Below are 18,362 nucleotides of genomic sequence, written 5' to 3' on the forward strand. Positions count from 1 at the left end.
AAATCTTGAGGTGAAGAGTTGTTCTACAGTTAAAAGCACTTGTTGCTCTTGTAGGACTCAGGTTTGGTTTCCAGAACCAACACTGTAGCTCACAACCATCCAAGATATCAACCCCTGTTCTTATCTTAGAGGAGAACAAGCACATGTTATACATACATGTATTCATAAGCTTACATGCAGACAAAAACACACATAAATCTAATTTCTACAAGTCTTCATGAAGAACCCTGCAAAGTAAACCTAAGGACTAGAAATTCTTCACACACAAATATACACTAACAGTGTGTACAATGCTTTGCATCTAAAATACAACACAGAGACATTTCCCAGAAGCTATTTTTAATGTCTATGCTAAATAAATAACATCTAAACACATAATAACACTATCAGATATTTAAGTAAAATGTACAGAGGTACATTAACAATTCAAATTCTAAAATCAACCGTCTTCATAGGAAAAAAACACCTTGATTAAAATTTTCAAGTTTAATATACCTCCCTAAAAATTTCATTGACATATTGGACAAAATATGATCCAAATACTTTTAAAAATGAAGTATGGCTTAAAATTCATCAGTTACCTCAACATCATAATGTATAAAGCACCTTGGTCATCATTCTGCTTCATTCACTGTCTTTATTTCAAAATTCAAGTGAAACCACAAGCAACACTGACCAAATCTCTGTCCACAACAAAGGTAAGTGTCTGCATCCCACTGAGGCCAATTAACTTCTCGGTTTTGGGTCAAGACAACAAACATGAATAATTCAGACCTAAGCCTTGTAGGGCTTCCTCATCCCTTTGCGTATCAGAAGTTTCTAGTGGACAATGTTCCTGATGTGAAGGAATAACAACAAGAGGCAAGAGCACAACTTCCTGTATTCTTCTGATCAAGCATGCAGAATAAAACTCATCATGTCCCTTTTTATATAAATAAATCTAGCCAACAATATCTTCTAAAGTTATTATAGCCTGCTTCAGGAAATCACAATAAAGTTAAGTTTAAATGCTCCAGTAATAAAGAAAAACTAAGTAGCCTTATGTGCAAGTATGAAAGTCCAAATTGCTCAAGCAGTGGGACCACTTCAGAAAGAACCTGCTAACAAGCATCCCGAGTTACTAGCACACAAGCATCCTGCAACCGCCCCCCTACCCCATATCTACACAACAGTACTCGAGCATTCTGCAACCTGACCCAGCAATTGCTAATTTTATTTACACTGACATGAGCACTGAATTTGACAGTTACAAGTCTACAGGCTTACTGGTTGGTAGCAGTTGAGTCTTTCCAATAGGATTTTTAGGAGAACCTTTGTACCAGACCCTTTCTTTTTCTGATGGTCTCCTAAGAACTTTTGTCCCTGGAGAAAAGGCCACATTGTTATTTACAACAAATTTTAATCTATCATGATTAGTGAGATCATCCAAAGGAAACTTAATTTGGCCATTAGATTTGTTCTCCTGTTTACAAAGTCTAGTAGTTCCAAGAGAAGCATTCAAAGGATCTGGATGTCTCTTCATTTTTGTGAAAGATTTAGAAGTTAACTCAACACTTGATTTATTACAAGATGTAGACTTTTGTGCTTCAAGACCTGACTTAGTATGTAAAATAGTGGGACCTTTCGATGTGCTCTGCACACAAGTGGGAAGAGCACTGTCACAGCTCACTGATTTAACAAGAGGAGAAGCTGTGTCACCAGGGATTGCCAACTTCTGCCTCACAGGCTGCCTGCCATACTCCAACAAAGAATTAATTCTCCTGACGGATTGACGGACAGGAGTACGCTGAAATTTAAGAGGTGACTTCATTTTTCCTCTGTTCGGTTCATTTAGAGAAAGCTTATTAAACCACTGTATGTGATCAGAAACCTTCCCGTGCTCTGTCACTTGAAGACCCCCAGGAACTGCACTGTCACATTTTTCCACCAGTGACTGTTGCCTAGTAAGTCTCTGGGGCCGAGGTTTTGAAAGGACTGCCTTGCTGCAAGTGTTCTGCTCTAAAGAAGCCTGAGCCTCATCTTCCACAGGAGCTTCACTTTCCCCAGAGTTCTCCACATTCTCATTCCCCTGAGACCGAGTATTGAGTTGGCTCCTTGGTGACTGTGGTTCCTCGGTTGGCTCCTCACCAGGAATTGCTTGCTGGACGAGGTCAGCTTTGGGTGTTTCTGAGTGCGTGTCCTCACATTCCACCTTCATCTGAGCTGAGTAACATTCCTCACTGGCTTCTCTGAAAACTTCTGGACTTTGATACGGTGAGACATTCCTTTCTGAAGCATGGTTCTCATCCTCCCCAGTATAGCTCCCATCACGTCCCTTTGACTCACTCATGGTAACATCTCTCGATTCACCTTCCTCCCTTCTATTTGTTACTGATGACTGCTCATGATTTATCACCATATGAAGATCACTCCCAGATTCGGAAAATGCTTTCTGAATCTTTTGCAAGGTCTCGGAGGCCAGGTTACCTTCATCCCCACTAAGAGAACTCCCCAGCACACTGTTGTCAGGTTGGCTATGGAAGGTGGAAGGCCTGAGCTCACAGGACACAACTGGTGATTTTTCAACAGTAATGTCAGGCTCCAAAGAAAAGCTCTTCACCTCAAGATTTCGTATTATTGGAGAAGTTCCATTTACACTCATGTCTTGAAAACTGGAATTACTGGGTTCTGTCCAAGACATCCGGTAACCTGTTCCATCTAGTTGATCTGGAGTTAGTAAGTGTTCCTCAGATTTGCTGATCTTTTCTGAGCCTAAAATAAAACAGTAGGTGCTTTTTAATATCTTATATCTTGCCTAGTTTTGAAATATATTCTGAACATATAACAAAGTTACTGAGCATTATTTCCAAAACACTGAAGATGCAATGATTTAAGGTAAAAAAGTCCAATGTTGACATTTATAAGCATCCTCCAAGAACTGACAGAAAGCTATACTGCCAAGTCAAATACCTTCATCATTCAAATGAGAACTTTAAACTTCCAGAACACAAAATAGTATATTTTGTCTTAAAAAAACAGATACCAGAATTTGAGGTAAAATTCTAACAGTATTGTGTAAATGTACCTTTCTTTAGCAATCTTTCATCAATATCTGGGCTAAAAAGCAGGCCTGTTTTTACAGACTCAGTCCTATTTTTTAGATTTTGCTGATTCGCTAGTCGTCGACCAACATTTTCATATCTATTGATGACAGAACATCCATTCTGTACAGAAAAGAAAATTTAAAAATGGTTTAGTAAGATAAATTGAGTTAATTAAAACTATTAAAACCAATTAAGTATTAAAATCAGTAAATATCTTTCGAAGGGTTATATAATTGAAAAGTAACTTTGTAACCAATACAAACATTCTGGCCTGTTGGTAAAATGAATAAATATTAGGTAATATTTTGCAAAGTAAAATGGAAAGAGTACAACAAATTCATTCAGTATTATAAAAAGCTTAAGTTCTTGTATTGGCTCTGTGCCAGGGCCTGTTGACAGTTGTGTGCCTGTTGTGTGTGTATATGCATGGGGGAAGGGGTAGTAAAAATTTTTCCCCTTGTATTTATATTCTGAGATTTAGAAAATAGTATATTATATGTCAATATAAACAAGGTCAAAGTGATATGCAGAATACTAAAACAGTATAGAACATTGCTGGGGATAATAGGAGTCTAATTTCACACACAGACCATGTGGAGCATTTCATGTTAAGTTCAGGTTTCATTCAGAATGAAAAGTATCATTGGAGGGTTCAGAACAGAAAAGCAATATGACTTAATTTGTTTTTTTAAGGTCTATTCTGGGAGGCAAGTATTGCAGAAAGGATAGAAACAGGCACACTTAGATTAACTGCAAGTTATCCAGGAGAAGACAATTTGGAGACAGCTAAGATCAAAAGTTAAGCATGCTTCTCTAATAAACAAGATGTGGCACATGAGACTGTCAGTGAGGAATCGAGAATGTGCACAGTCTGGCTGCACAATGGAAATATGAGATCGCAGTAAAAGGGGGCTTTGTTGTAGGGACAGCTGTGGCAAGGAACGTGTGTGTATGTGTGTGTGTGTGTGTATGTGTGTGTGCAATTGGTTTTGCCTGAACATCCAAGAAAGAAATAAAGAGAAATCAAGAGTTCAGTGCCACAACACATGCACTCAGCACAATAAAAGACAAAATACTCCTAAAATCAAATGTAAACAAACATCAAACCTTCAAGCAAAGACAGACACTTGCTTGTTTAGGATGGCACTGTAGGCCAGAGAACTTAAATGTGGTATTTTAGACAAAAAGTGTTGGATAGTCCCTTACAATGAAGTTTGAAAAGTAACATGAAAATAACCAAAAAACCATAAAGGGTCCTGAGGCAAATGCTAGAAGGATACAGTGAGGCTTTTTAGCTGACAACTCTTTGACTACTTGCTTAAGAGTGCTGAAGGCCACCGTGTTTTGTTTTGTCTGTTTTTTGAGACAGGGTCTCACTGTATCTTGACCCACTATGTAGATCTGGCTGGTACTGAAGTACAGAGATCTACTGAGCTCTTGATTTCTGCTTGTTCCCTTGAATGTTCAGGCAAAACCGATTTTACCTCCCTCCCAACCCCACCCCACCCACTATTCCTTGCCACAGCTATTCCTCTGTGTCCCAAGTCCTGAGATTAAAGAAGTGGACTCCCTACCTCGATGACAGCAGTTTCAGTGGAGTTCTGAGATTAAAAAGATGTTATAAAGAGTATTGGTGCATGAGTCATTATTTTGGAAGAAAGGCAAATGTGAGAAGGTGAAAGTCTGCAGTTTTATGTTACTATGATCTGCATTATGCTAACAAACTAATAAAGCCTTAAGCCACTATGATGTTCACGATTGTGAACATAACTAAGAAAGGCCTAGAACATTAGATAGGCACACCTCTGGGGTTATCTGTGACAGCATTTCCAGAGATTATTAGAAAAGAGTTCTGGCCTAATGAATGAAGCAATCCATCAATGATTCATAAGCTAATGGCATTGGTAGGAAGTAGGAAACGTGGGAACTGGATGGAAGACCTGCATTCCTTCTGTTTCTTAGCTGCCATAATGTGAAGGGCTCTGCCTGTCACATCCTCCCCACCAGAATGAACTGACTCTGTGCAGCCTGTTGGTCATTCTGTCACAAGAACACGACACTTACTGAATCTCTGTTCTTCCCCAGACTAAATTTCAGACGGAGAGATCTTCGGGTCTTTTCTTTTCGACTGACTTTGGGAGAGAAGCAGCCTGCTTTTCCTGATTCTACCCTAGAGAGTGCAATTTCAAATGTCAGTTTCTGGTATAAATATCACAAATTCTTGCAAAATGAAAATTTGATTAAGTCCAAAGAAGTTACATTGCTAATAACTAAATAATAATTTTTAAAAATTACTTAAACTTCAACATTCTCTATATAAATGACTATCTGCACATGACATTTATAAGCCTTAGTCACACACAAATCTGGATCATTAGAATGGATTACTTATAAGCCCAACAAATTTAAAATTACACCATGAACATAGAACAAGATTTTTATCAAGGACAGTGGATTCAATTTAGCATGTTTTTCTTCTTTCTGATGGCATATGGAAGGCCTATAATTAGTAAGAACAAACATAAAAACTGAGGGACTTAAAGAATCGATTAAACTGTAATTCTTGGTGGTATGACAGTTCCCATATCACTAACCAGCCAGTGAAAACATCACGTCTTGGACAGATTACCTGTAAACTTTTTTGTTGGCAATCCTTTCACTCCGCCTGAGGTCTGTACTAATCAAGTGGTCTCCACTCATGGTGACTGGTGAGAGACAACTATGAGATGACCCTTCAGGACTTGTATCAAAGTGAACTATAAGGACAAGTAAAACATCACACACACACTTTCTTTGCAAAACATAAAAGTGCAGCAAACAGATTTAAATCCAAATTTTACCACCCAAGTAGCAAGAAGTAGTACAATTTCTGGTTAGAGGTTTCAGGTATCAATGATTGACCAAAAAAAAAAAAAAGTATTAATCTCCTACTTAAAAGTTGCCAATTGCCGGGCAGTGGTGGCACACGCCTTTAATCCCAGCACTTGGGGAGGCAGAGGCAGGCGGATCTCTGAGTTCGAGGCCAGCCTGGTCTACAGAGTGAGTTCTAGGACAGCCAGTGCTACACAGAGAAACCCTGTCTTGAAAAACAAAAAAATGAAAACAAACAAACAAAAAGTTGTCAATTAAAAGTTAGATTAACCCTAATCTTATAGTAGTTATCCTTTAAACACTTCACAACAAGGGAGGGATAAACCCTGCCAAACTTTGAAGAGCAAGCTGTGGAGAAGGAATATAACTTGCCTATCACTTACTAACTGGCTTTGGACTCTAGAAATACAGTTCCTTGATAAACATAAATATTACTGCCAGGATTATAAGATGTGGGAAAGATATCCTTTAATGTTATAATAAAATCCATTATACATAACATACGCTAATAAAAACTTCAGAAAAACTAAACTATTGACAAATTTGAGTGTGAGCTTTCAGGATACAACTGCTAGCCAAAAGTCTAATTCACCAATAACTTTTGTCAAACAAACAAAATCTAGTAATCCAAAGCCATGCCTAATCCATTCATCTCTGTCACGTTCCAGGCAAGTAATTCATGTTTAAAACAGTGCTCAATCTCATTACTCAGTGTCATCTAATCTGAACAGATAGAGTCATGTAATTTGTTATAGGAAAACTAAACAGATAGACAATGGAGGTTACATATAAATTAGACTTATGTCCTAACCATATCCAGTATACTTCCAATGAACAGTCAATTCATTAGTTTAGAAAAATACACAAAGTATCCAAAAAAGTATACATGGGTTTGTTTAGTCATGAAAATAGTGATCTTAGTGACTTCTTCATGCATGGGCCAAAGAACATTTTAAAGGTCAATAACACATTCAAATGTGACTTAGACATCTTGAAAATATATGTGGTCACAAGAAGCAGTCAGAATAGACAGTATAACATAAATTAGTAACACACAAAATTACAAGTAGGTAGTGGTACATGAACTGTAGATTAATATCTTTATACAGTAAGAGAAAAAAAGTCTTTTAAAACTCAAATGTAGAAACCAACCTGTCTTCAGACTTAAATATTTTACTGATTAGTAAATAAGTAAGCAGGCCAAAAGAAGAATGATGAATTAATAGTAACCAAATTACTACTGAACATTTCATAAAGAAAACTCAAACTAAGCTCAAAATAACACAGGAATGTTTCCTTTTTCTACTTGGAGAACAGCTGACAAAAAGACTACAATTCCCACCAGCCACTGGGAAGTCTTCAAAATCACAAGTATGAAGTTTAAGTTTCCAAGCTCTGGTTGCTGAAGGCACCAGAGCTGTAGTTGTCAGCTTTCTTGTCTTCTACATTAATGAGCCCTGCATAAACTGTGAGGAAGGGTTTCCCTTTGGAAAACCACAATTTGCTATTCTGTTCAATTTAAGTAAAGTATGAACTTTCAAAAAAGACAAAAACAAAAAGATTTTTGGGAAGAACTCATAAGTCAGCTCTTGTGCTCAACAATCAATGGTGCTTAAAATGAACTATTAAAATCTAAAAGAGTCGGATTTTGATTAAAAGTGAGATAGGGACCCCCTAGGCTTTGGGGTTAACTTCACTTCTGGTTAATGAGACTAGATAATGAGATTCATAGGTAAGGTGAACCAATCCATACTCTGTGTGTTCTAAAAGAATAAACTAAACCTAAGATTCTGTCAACAAAAATGTGTGTTCAATAACTAATGCAATTTTCAGTGTCATTGAAATGAAGAAATGACAAATGTCTGAAACAATAAGTCAATGACCTTGACCCAAGTTTAAGAGCTTTTGTAAAACCTACTTTAGTAGTGACACTCTCGTTATGTATTTGGAAAAACTTCTGACCTTAGCTCAACTGAAGATAACAACAGAGTCCTAACTATGAGAACCTAGCATGTCCCAGCCACATAAAACCTGAGCACAGTGCCATCCACAAGCCCAAAAGCTTAGGTATTCTCCATAATTTCACTGGACATGCCCATAAAACACAAACATTTTATTTTTATTAGTGGTTTTTTTAGGAGTAGATTTTATAAAATATAGAAATTTGCAACTATGTAACTTTTGGCTCTTGTGGGTGGCATTAACAGTTATTTACTGAGAACAGGGCCTCATGTTAATGCTTACACCCCAATAATGAAGATTCTCCTTGTTACCTGATACTGGTGTAGAATTGCTGCTAAACAGATGACTTGGCAACAGCTCAAAGTTCAAGTTGTGCTTGATGGACTTCCTTTTTTTACTCGAGAAGGCATGAGAAGACTCTCCTGGCAGTTTACGCTTAACACTTGGTGTGAGAATCAATGGTGACACAGAGGCCTGGGCTGAAAACCACACATAAATGACTTGTTTCTCCATACACATAACATATAAAAGCTTTAATTTCTTATAAGCACTACTACTTAGATGTTAACAAAAGTGAAAGATACATTTTTATGATCCACTATTACTTAGCTAACTTAACATTCTGCAATTATTTAAAATAAAAATAGCAAAGTTGCAAAATGGCAAGATTCTTCTTTTCTTTATTGCTTGAGGTAGGATCTCTCCTCTATGTAGCCCAGACAGGACTTGAACATGAGAGTCTTCTGCCTCATTCTCCCAAGTACTAGTGTTAAACGCACAAGCAACCATGCTGAGTTTGGCAAGGCTCTTAAAAAGTAACATAAATCAAACAGATTAATGGACAGTTGAAATAATATTAATATAGGGAAGAAAACTACATTCAAAGATAAAACTAACTCTGTTACTTGTTTCTCATAAACGAGCATTGACCAATTCATTTCACTGGAAACAAAACATGTCGTCTTTGATTGGTCAAGTACATTTATCTACTCACAAGCAAACTAGTACACATTATTAGCATATAGAATGTATAACTTTCTTATTCTGACATAAAGTGAGGTTTAGCCATGTCCAAATGCTCTAAATTATAAGCAATTGAAAATCATGATTGAAATTATTTTAAAAAATGACAACAGATAGACATTCTTCCCTACTTACAATTTTGAGTTCATCACAATATAACTAATAACACCATAATACAGTATGCACAGCACAATATTTTTAAGGAAATATTACTGGGATTTGATTATTAGGCAATTATATGATAGTTAAGTAACTACAATAAAATGTCCTTTACAGAGCACTAAAAACATTTTCATTTAAATATTTAAATATAACAAACACCTACCTGTCCTATCTTGTTGAGGTGTTATAGAAGGTGTTCTGCTAGATTTAAGTTTATTTAGGGCTCCATTCACAAAATCTGAAATGCAAGGCATATATAACATAAGCAATCAAACTGTAATATAACATGCCTTGTACCAATAATAAAGATGAACGATGTCTAAGAAATATCTACATTTGTGGCAGGAAGTTTTATAGGTTGAACAGTGTGTTCTAGATAGAAGCCACGTAGAGATAAGAAAGCAATCTTATCTGACCTACAGATTTCAGAGCCTAGCTGACACTTACAGATTGGCTTCTAGTACTGTGATTTTTAAGTCATTCAATTTGTGTCCTTTGACATAATAGCCCTATGAAAATAAGAGAATAAAAAGACCCTACAAAAGTAGCAAAGAAGATAAGAAAGCAGTAAGTAAGCTAAATGATTCCAAAAGAAATGAACCTCAAATGGAAATGGGTAAGTGGTGCATTCAGTGGATAAAGTGCTTGCTGTGCAAGTGTGAAGACCTATGTTCATTATCTCAAGAACCCACATTAAAACTGGGTATGGCAGTATGAATGTGGAGTCTCAGTGTTCCTTTGGGGAGAGTAGGAGGCAGAGATAGTAGAATCTCTGAAAGCTCATAGGACAGCTAGCCTGTAACAGCAGTAAACAGATCCCATCTCAAAACCCAGGACAGACAACCAAGATTGTCCTGATGACCCTTTATTTTATGTGTATATTTTATGTATGTGAGTACACTGTAGCTGTCTTCAGACACACCAGAAGAGGGCATCCAATCTCATTACAGATAGTTGAGAGCCACCATGTGGTTGCTGGGGATTGAACTCAGGACCTTTGAAAGAGCAGTCAGTGCTCTTAACTGCTGAGCCATCTCTCCAGCCCCAGATGGCCCTTTGTACCCATGCATATGAACATGTTTGAGGCCAAGAAGAACAACTCAGGAGAAGCCAAGAAAAGCTAGATTGAATCAGTTATTGTGGAGAGAAGTTTGTAGTGATTACAGCCCAGTAAACCTTCTGTTAAAGATTTAGCACTTAATATTGTATTATCACTTGAACTAATATGCCCATGCTTTATTTCTCCAACTAGGTTTCCAAAAGATACACACCACAACTAATGCTGATAAAAGCCAATCTCTGCACGACTCTAAAATGAGAGCATCAATTACCTCCAACACTTTGTCTTCTTTTTCTCTTACATTCACCAGGGGTTTCATAGTCTCCTTCAAAGCCTTCCAGGGATGGAGTAGTACAGAGTCCATCAATACCTAACATGGTTGGTATCTTTTCCAGGATAAAATCTGGCACTCGTCCTAAATCAAAATGTTCATAAGACAATTATTCCTTTCTTCCTTCCCTTCCCATCCCAGAGCATAGGTACTAGTATTGCCTTTCTAACAGCTGTCTTCATGGTTCACATGGAAGCAGCCAGGATCTCCCTCATTTAAACAAACCCCACTACTAGACAATGCAGCCACCTCTTACCAATGTCTGATGCATAGTCAATAAACGTTTGCACTACTGCTGCCTGTAGACGTAGCTTCTTCTCTGTGTTGGCAGACATCTTCTCATGGCCTTCACTTGTCTGAAGAAGATTTGGTGCAAATATTACTGCAAGATTGCTGCTGTCCATTTTATTTTCACTTGCCCTGATGACAAAAGACTTTTTTAAATGACGAGAAAGATAAGACTCCAGGAAATTAAAAAAATAACATGCTGAGTATATTTACTTAATCTATCACCTAAAGGGAAAACAGCCCTCGTGTATCCACCCACATACCTGGCCTGAGGAAAGAAGGAGGTTAGGAGCACTAAGGGTAAGGCCTGAGTGTGAGTCTGTCTGATGTGCAGGCCTCAGTGCCAACCTCAGCACTCAAATTCATACAGAGACCATTGTACTAATCAGTACACACTTTTTTCTTTCACACAGATTAAGTCTGCTTATCTGACTTTTAGAACCACATATAGAAAACAAAGCATTAGAAGATATCAATTATAAACAAGTAGGTTGACTAACAGTAATAAGAGGAAAATTAAGAAACATAAGGCATATTTTTAAAAGCACAGCAATCAGAATCCATCCAATGGACAATGCCATTAAGGAATCAAATAATGAAGACTCTAATGAGACAAAATATTAAATCACCTGGTATACTGTTTCTTAAATTACACAGGGTATATTTCCTATAGTAAAGACATTAATTTTTTTCATTCCAAATTAAATTTATTAACTATTGAGAACATCTTTAAGCAACAAACTCATTTAAGGCTTTTAATTATCACTTACCTAAGAGAAACATTCTTAAGAAAGTTAAAGAAGTATCTTAATATATCAACTGTAGGATCTGCCATAAGACACGACAGCAACAATGTAGCTTTATTCCTCTCCTCTGCTCCTAACTGTTGAGCTTTGAAAAGTGCTTCATGCAGATCAGCTGGGAGAACAGGCTCTGGCAATTCCCGGAAGAACTGCTTAAGCAGGCCTGCAACATCACACGGAAGTGCAGAAGACAGGCAGGCCTCACCATGATCCAGTTTACTCTAAAATAGATGCAAGAATCTTGAGCCTTCTAGAAGCTTAAGAATATATTAAATACAGTAATGGTTAAAATACTAGTTTTTTAGTTTTTAGTTCTAGAAGGCTAAAAATAATAAAGCTGAGTTTTCTTTTCATATAGTATTGTATAAGAATAAAGAGCACAAATCTGAATGCATACTAGATTTTTAAAGCATAGATAAATTAACTTAAATTTTTTAGAAAAATATTTCAACTGTAACAATCAAATCAGAAAATGGTACCACTGAAAGAGTACAGTTCAAAACTGTGCCTACCTTTAGTGCCTTTAGACGAATAACAGATCCCGACTTCCTAAAAAGCCCTTCTGTATGAATATGCTCTTTTAAAGATGTGCATGCATCAACAAGAAAGCTGAAAGAGAAACCATGTTCTTTCAAGGGTCTGGTTACACACCTCACTAACCCCATTCTACGGCTAAAATACACAAGCAGTCATTATGCCTTCTCAGCTCCCACACTGAATGAAAATCCTCTTGATCCTTGTAACAAAATATCTAGTTGTTCTCCTTGATTCCTAACTTTTTCTCAAAGGTCTACAGCTTTACATGACAATGTCAATGTGTGCCACATCCAGCAAAGCTCCAGGGACAGAACCAACTAAGGGTGGCAAGGGGATGAAGAAAAGTCAGACACAGAGAAATAGCTTAGGTCAGGTGAACTTCGCTCCTTGATAAAGAAACCACAGCCCACTTAAGCTCACTGTGTTTATTACATAGACTTGAATAAGGAGGTGGGGTTATTGCATACTGCAGAATAAGCAGGCAGCTTATTTCATACAGGAGAAAAGAGGCAGGGTTTATGATATACAGCTAGTTCAAGAAGGCAATCTTGATCTGATTGCTAATCTCTTTAGGAACAGTCTTTAAAGAATATCAGTTTTCACTCTAGGTGGGGTGGAGGGCTATGGTGGACATTTTCTGAATACACTGTCAACACTTGCCCTCAGTCTCCAAAGAAGGCTTTGTCATTTCCTTCTGAGCCTCATTCTGTGGAGAAGACTTTTCCATTCCTCCATGGCTGTGAAGCTCTGGGGTCACTGGCATGACTGTGCCCATAAGCAGCACACATTCACGAGGACCCCACACAGTTAGGGCTTTCTGTTTGATACATGTGTCCTATCAAATTTACATTCTTTTCTGCCTCTCTTAATAACTCAAGACTTCCCTTGCTTATCACATCCCCTTCCTTCTCTACCTAACTCTGGATCAGACACATTCACCCTTACTACTGACAGCTTCCTCCAAGGATACCAATGCCCGTCGACTCACCAAATCAACGTCAACTCACTGTCTCCTCATACTGCTTTACTCACAGACAGGTGATGCAGCCAACCACTCCCCTGCTCAAGTGTCCTTTACACTATTCCTCTGGCTTTCCTGCTATCTCCCTAAACTACTGGTTCTCAAGCTCCTTTTAGGTCCCTCTTCTTGATGTCTATATGTAGAATGACTTGAGCTTTGTCTACTTTTTGTTTTTTGTTTTTTTTTGTTTTTCGAGACAGGGTTTCTCTGTGTCGTCTGGCTGTCCTGGAACTCACTCTGTAGACCAGGCTGGCTTCGAACTCAGAATTGTTTACCTTTTTTGAAAAGGAAGTTTCATGTAGCCCCGATTGGCCTCACATTTTGCCATGTAGCCATGGTGACTTGGAACTGCAATTCCTTCAGTCTCCAAGTGTTGGCATTACAAATACTAGCCACTGTGCCTACCTGGCCCATGGCTTGCTCTATACACTGTCTCTCCACAGTGGTCACCTGGTATAGCATGCATACCTAACATCTTATACTTCCCCCCAAAACATCAAGCTATTTTCATTCCAATATTTTCCTTTGGAAAGCAGAATCCTTCCTTATCCTTATAACCATTCTCATGTTAAGGGGTAAAGGTTCAATTTTACCTGCAAACTAATCTCAATCAATGCTAAACTTTAAATTCAACAGCCAGCACCAAAAAAGTAGAAAGTATGTGAGCTACAAGCAATGACAGAGCTGTACTGACAGTGCTTAGATGTCAGCCCTAGGAACAGCATGACTGATGGCTGGGTTTGTGTTTTACTTACAGGCGGCCCAGAGACAAACAGTTTCAGCCATTCCTCCTGCATCTAAGACTGTAATTGTTATACCAGCAAGAGTATGATGTGTACATGTTGGTGTCACAACCCATATTGGAGGCCAGAGAACAATTCTGTGAAGCTGCATTCTCTCCTTTATACATGGGTTTGGCACCAGGCTTATGCTGCAAGCACCTTTACCCACTAAGTCATCCTTTAGCCCTATGTTTGTTTACTAACAGGCAACACTCAGAGATGAAATAGTGTGATCTTAAGCAAATGTATGCATCAATCAACTATTTTGAAACTGTTTTTCAAACCAGTTTGAAATATTCTCTTCATTTTGAAGTCTGCTCACCTTGGAATGTGTCCATATTCTGGAACAACTGAATGAGGCAAGGAATTAAAGGGAACTCCAAATATCTTCCCCTAAAATGACAAACTCAGTTATTCATAAACTCGGATAGGCATAAAGGAAAATCTTTAACATTAGGCAAATAAAGATCTTAGGAATGAAAACACTTATCAGAAATAAGCTCCAGGCTATCAATCAACCAATACAAAACAATTAACTGAAGTGCATTTACTTGCAAGTAATTCCAAGACATATGCTAGATATTCTGAGTAAAAAGACAGCAAAATAAAACACTGCCTTCAAATATTCTAGTGGATTCAGCCAGTCTTTGACCTCATTATGGAAAACTGATACAATTAGTGCTTAGACTAAATTTATCCCAAATATTAATCCTTCCCTATGCTACACATCTTTTCAGTGATCTTATTTGCACTTTTCTTTAGTCATCCTACAAATACCAATTCACACAAAAGACCAAGTCAACTGGTAAATCAAGCAGTAACTCCTGAGTTCCTGCCACATCTGAGTACTTGTTAAAATGTATCCAATGTGGGTATTTGGAGACCTTATGACTTTTAAATTTCCATGCTGTGCAGCCAAGTGCTTTGCAGCTATGTCCTGAGGTACACAAGACCAAGATTAAAACATGAAGACAATTTTCATTTAGCTACCTTGAGACTCAGTTTTTAAGAATACACATTCATAGTTTACCATCAAGGATTCCCAAAGTACACTCGTGGTTTTAGTCCTTTTTGCCACTGTGTTCCTACTATGAATTTTTAAAAAATGGGTCACTAATTACAAAAGCTGTGGCTTTCCAACGGATTGAAAAAGTCAAGCCTGTATGCTTCTTCATACTCAAAATTAAGTCAGTGCGCCTAACTCCTGCTGGTTTAGTTGAGACACACCGGCTCTCACACTGCTACTCAGGTCCTTCTGCTTGAGAACACCATTAGGCACTGCTGATTCAACCCAATAATGACATTTTACTGTCCTGTTTCTAGCACTTGGTTTGTTTTGACAAATATTCCAAGCAAAAAGATTACTCAGTCAAGAACAGTAAGAAATTAGGTTCTCACTGGCAAGATTGTCAGCTTTCAAATGCTGGTTCTGTCTAATTTTTAGCTATGCAATTTAATCAAACCATTATAACATTCTCTGTCTCTTATGTCTGAGCCTGAATCTTACATCACTGTGTTACAGAAAATTTGTATTTCATTAGAATTAGAATGTTATTAGCATTCACATCTGAATTTATATCATACAACCGTTAATTAGGATATGGATAGCTGTCATAGTTGGAAAGGAGGCAAGTGAAAGGTTCTGTGTCAGGCTTACCTACAGAACTTACCAGGAATCACCACTTTATAGAACAAGAAATGGAAGCTTAGTGAGAATAAACCAGCAGTCCACATTCATAGTTAACTGCAAAGAAGTCAAAACTCAAGCCTGTCTCTAAAGGCAAGTGTCAGGATTTGTTTGTTAAGGAATGAAAAGAGCGCGGGGCAGTGGTGGTGCACACCTTTAATCCCAGCACTTGGGAGGCAGAGGCAGGCGGATTTCTGAGTTCGAGGCCAGCCTGGTCTACAGAGTGAGTTCCAGGACAGCCAGGGCTATACAGAGAAACCCTGTCTTGAAAAACCAAAAAGAGAAAAAAAGAAAAGAAAAAAGTAATAAAAAGACCAAATACTTATTTTTAAGGTTGTAGAAAGCCAGCTTTACCAACAGAAGTAACCAATGTAATTTTGAACCATAAACAAATATATTAAGTAGGTGTAGTGACACATCTTTCTAGTCTCAATACCAGGGAAGGGGAAGTTGGAGGATTGGGAGCTCCCTTCAGCTACTGAGTTCAAGGTCAGCCTGGGCTACATAATACCCCATCTCAAAACAACAAAATTATGGAAATTAATTTTTAGGGGTTTTTTTTGTCTTCAAATACTACAAAGTGCTAATAATAAATTACTCACGTATCTTTTGTTTTGTTTGAGACTTGATTTCCCTGTGTAGCCCTGGCCTGAAACTCACTCCCTAGACCAGACTGGCCTGGAATTCAGTCGCCTGCCTTTGCCCTCCCAAGTGCTGGGATTAAAGGATCGTGCTTCCTTTTACTCTGCTAAAGAGATCAGAAAGCGTGATAATGTCGGGCAGCAGGCTTGTTTTCTTAAATTGCTAAATATATAAGGGTCATATGAAGCCTATTTCTAAACTTGGGTTGACTTTCTCACCTAATGATTCGTTTAAAATGCACTGACTGCTCACCCAGACTGACAGATAGTGTTTCCCTCCCCCACATACTGCTTGCTTAAAACATGACAGATTATCAGGTCGGAAGCACAGTATTTGAGTAGAAAGCCCAGTATCCTATTCCTAGTAGTGTAAAACAAACAAAACCCCACGGCAATATAGGGAGGTACGTGTAATCCTCACCACCGAGACTGAATTCTAACCACGTGTCTTTCTTATCCAGAATAAAATGGGTGTGACCCCGTCCCTACACGTTTTAACTTACCTTTATTTCCGTAGCCGCAGTTTCATGTCTCCTGCGATCACACTGACCGCGGCCACCCTTGACCTTAATGCCATAGACAGCCCGAAGCTGCTGCAGCACGGCCAATCTGACCAGCCTCTGATCGCTCATCCCGAACACGTCGCCCACTCTCCGATGCCGACTCCGGGTCCTGACTTTCTTTGCCACCAACCAACTCTTCCAATTTCCAAACACCCTAAGGCTTGAGCGCTGCTCCGCTGGCTTCCGGCCACCTCTGGCACTCTTCTGGCCCCGACCACTTCCTCCACTTTCCCTCGATCCACTTACACAGACCTTCTTCTCTCCCGCCACACTTCACTCTTGTTTCACATCCACCAGCCTTCTTTCCGGGTCACTCAGCCTTGTCAGTTACTTCCACAAACTTTCCTTTCTCCTTAGACTCCTCCGTTTCCCCAGACTAACGCCTGCAGCTAGTTTTTCGCTTCCGGACACTTCCACTTATCCTCTTCCACGCAGGGTGACCTTCCCCGCCCAGATCTCTTGAGATGGAACCGCAACCTTAAGCTACTCCCTCCAGCCGGGCCAGCCGGCTGCTCAGGGATCCCCAGTCCCGGTCCCTGCCCGGGCTGGTCCCCGCCGTCACCCCGTCTCACACCCAGCCTTTCCCCTAGCCCATCAGCCTAGCCTGTGGCCCCGGCCTGCAAAAGCTTAGTAGCTCGGCTCACGCCAGCGCCCCACCTTCTCGGCACACATCAGAACCGACGCGACCGCACCTGAGCAGTGGCTCAAATGCCAGCGCCAAACAGCGTTCCGCACCTGATTGGCCCGCTCCTGTTTTCAAAATGAGGACCCTTTGGGGTGGCCAGGAGCTGCCTGCCTGAAAGGTTCCGGCAAAGCAGAAAGTACAACGAGCGTAGTGAACAGAATGTGAAGGAAGCGAGTTCCTCTTTCTCTTTGGCAATTTTTCGAAAGAAAAATGTCCAAAGCACGTTTAAAAATATTTGCTTTGCTCTTCAGAAAATATACTTCGGGGATCCAAATAGACAGCTCATAACCTCCTCCCACCTCCGCCCTTTTCATTTCTCCGCCGAAGCTAAAGGTCCTGTCAAAGAGAAAACCAATTCTACGGGAGGCGGGAGGAATCAAGTTTAGTTATGAATCTCAAACGCCGGTTGTTATTGTTATTGTTGTTGTTGTTGTTTGTTTCTGAGACCCGGACCCAGGGTCTTAGCAGGGGATTGGTACTGTGGGCCGTTGGTCCTTCTTTGGGAGACTGGTGGTATTATTAAATTTTCTTACATAAGGTAGTTAAGCACAACAAAGATGACTTGTCAGGAGAGAGTAGTGGAGGAATATGGAGCCTGTGGGATGCGGCTGCAGCAATAGTTTCCTTCTGTGGCACTTGTTTAAAGGACCAGAAGTCCTGTTACCCATTGCCATTACTGAAACCTCAGTTGTCTGATTTATATGCAAGACGTCACCTTCTCGTCTTGTTTCCCAGCGCTGCCTTTTCTTCTTTCCTTTTTCGAACACCAGTAATCCAAATCGAACTCTCTCTCTCTCTCTCCCTCTCCCTCTCCCTCTCCCTCTCCCTCTCCCTCTCCCTCTCCCTCTCCCTCTCCCTCTCCC

General features: G+C 39.2%; 1 protein-coding gene across 1 annotated transcript; it reads right to left on the reverse strand.

Moving 5' to 3' along the window:
- Positions 1-617: 617 nt before the first annotated feature.
- Arhgap11a (Rho GTPase activating protein 11A) lies at positions 618-17,501 on the reverse strand. The gene is made up of 12 exons (XM_028766918.1): positions 16,755-17,501; positions 14,246-14,316; positions 12,096-12,192; positions 11,551-11,804; positions 10,749-10,912; positions 10,433-10,576; positions 9,265-9,339; positions 8,228-8,395; positions 5,713-5,839; positions 5,148-5,253; positions 3,065-3,203; positions 618-2,751 (listed from the first exon to the last, which is right to left on the reverse strand). Exons 1-12 carry the CDS (start codon positions 16,881-16,883, stop codon positions 1,247-1,249), a joined length of 2,979 nt encoding a protein of 992 aa, XP_028622751.1. The 5' UTR covers positions 16,884-17,501; the 3' UTR covers positions 618-1,246.
- Between the last annotated feature and the right edge of the window lie 861 nt (positions 17,502-18,362).

The sequence above is a fragment of the Grammomys surdaster genome, unplaced genomic scaffold, assembly GCF_004785775.1.
Source record: "Grammomys surdaster isolate TR1022 unplaced genomic scaffold, NIH_TR_1.0 170, whole genome shotgun sequence".
Lineage (NCBI taxonomy): Eukaryota > Metazoa > Chordata > Mammalia > Rodentia > Muridae > Grammomys > Grammomys surdaster.

Coding starts and splice junctions, on each gene's coding strand:
- Arhgap11a (XM_028766918.1), bottom strand. CDS start 16,883: ATGAGCGATCAGAGGCTGGTCAGATTGGCCGTGCTGCAGCAGCTTCGG. Junction 10,913..11,550: donor CTTAAGAATGTTTCTCTTAG/GTAAGTGATAAT, acceptor TTTTGTCATCAG/GGCAAGTGAAAATAAAATGG. Junction 9,340..10,432: donor AAGAAGACAAAGTGTTGGAG/GTAATTGATGCT, acceptor CTTGCATTTCAG/ATTTTGTGAATGGAGCCCTA.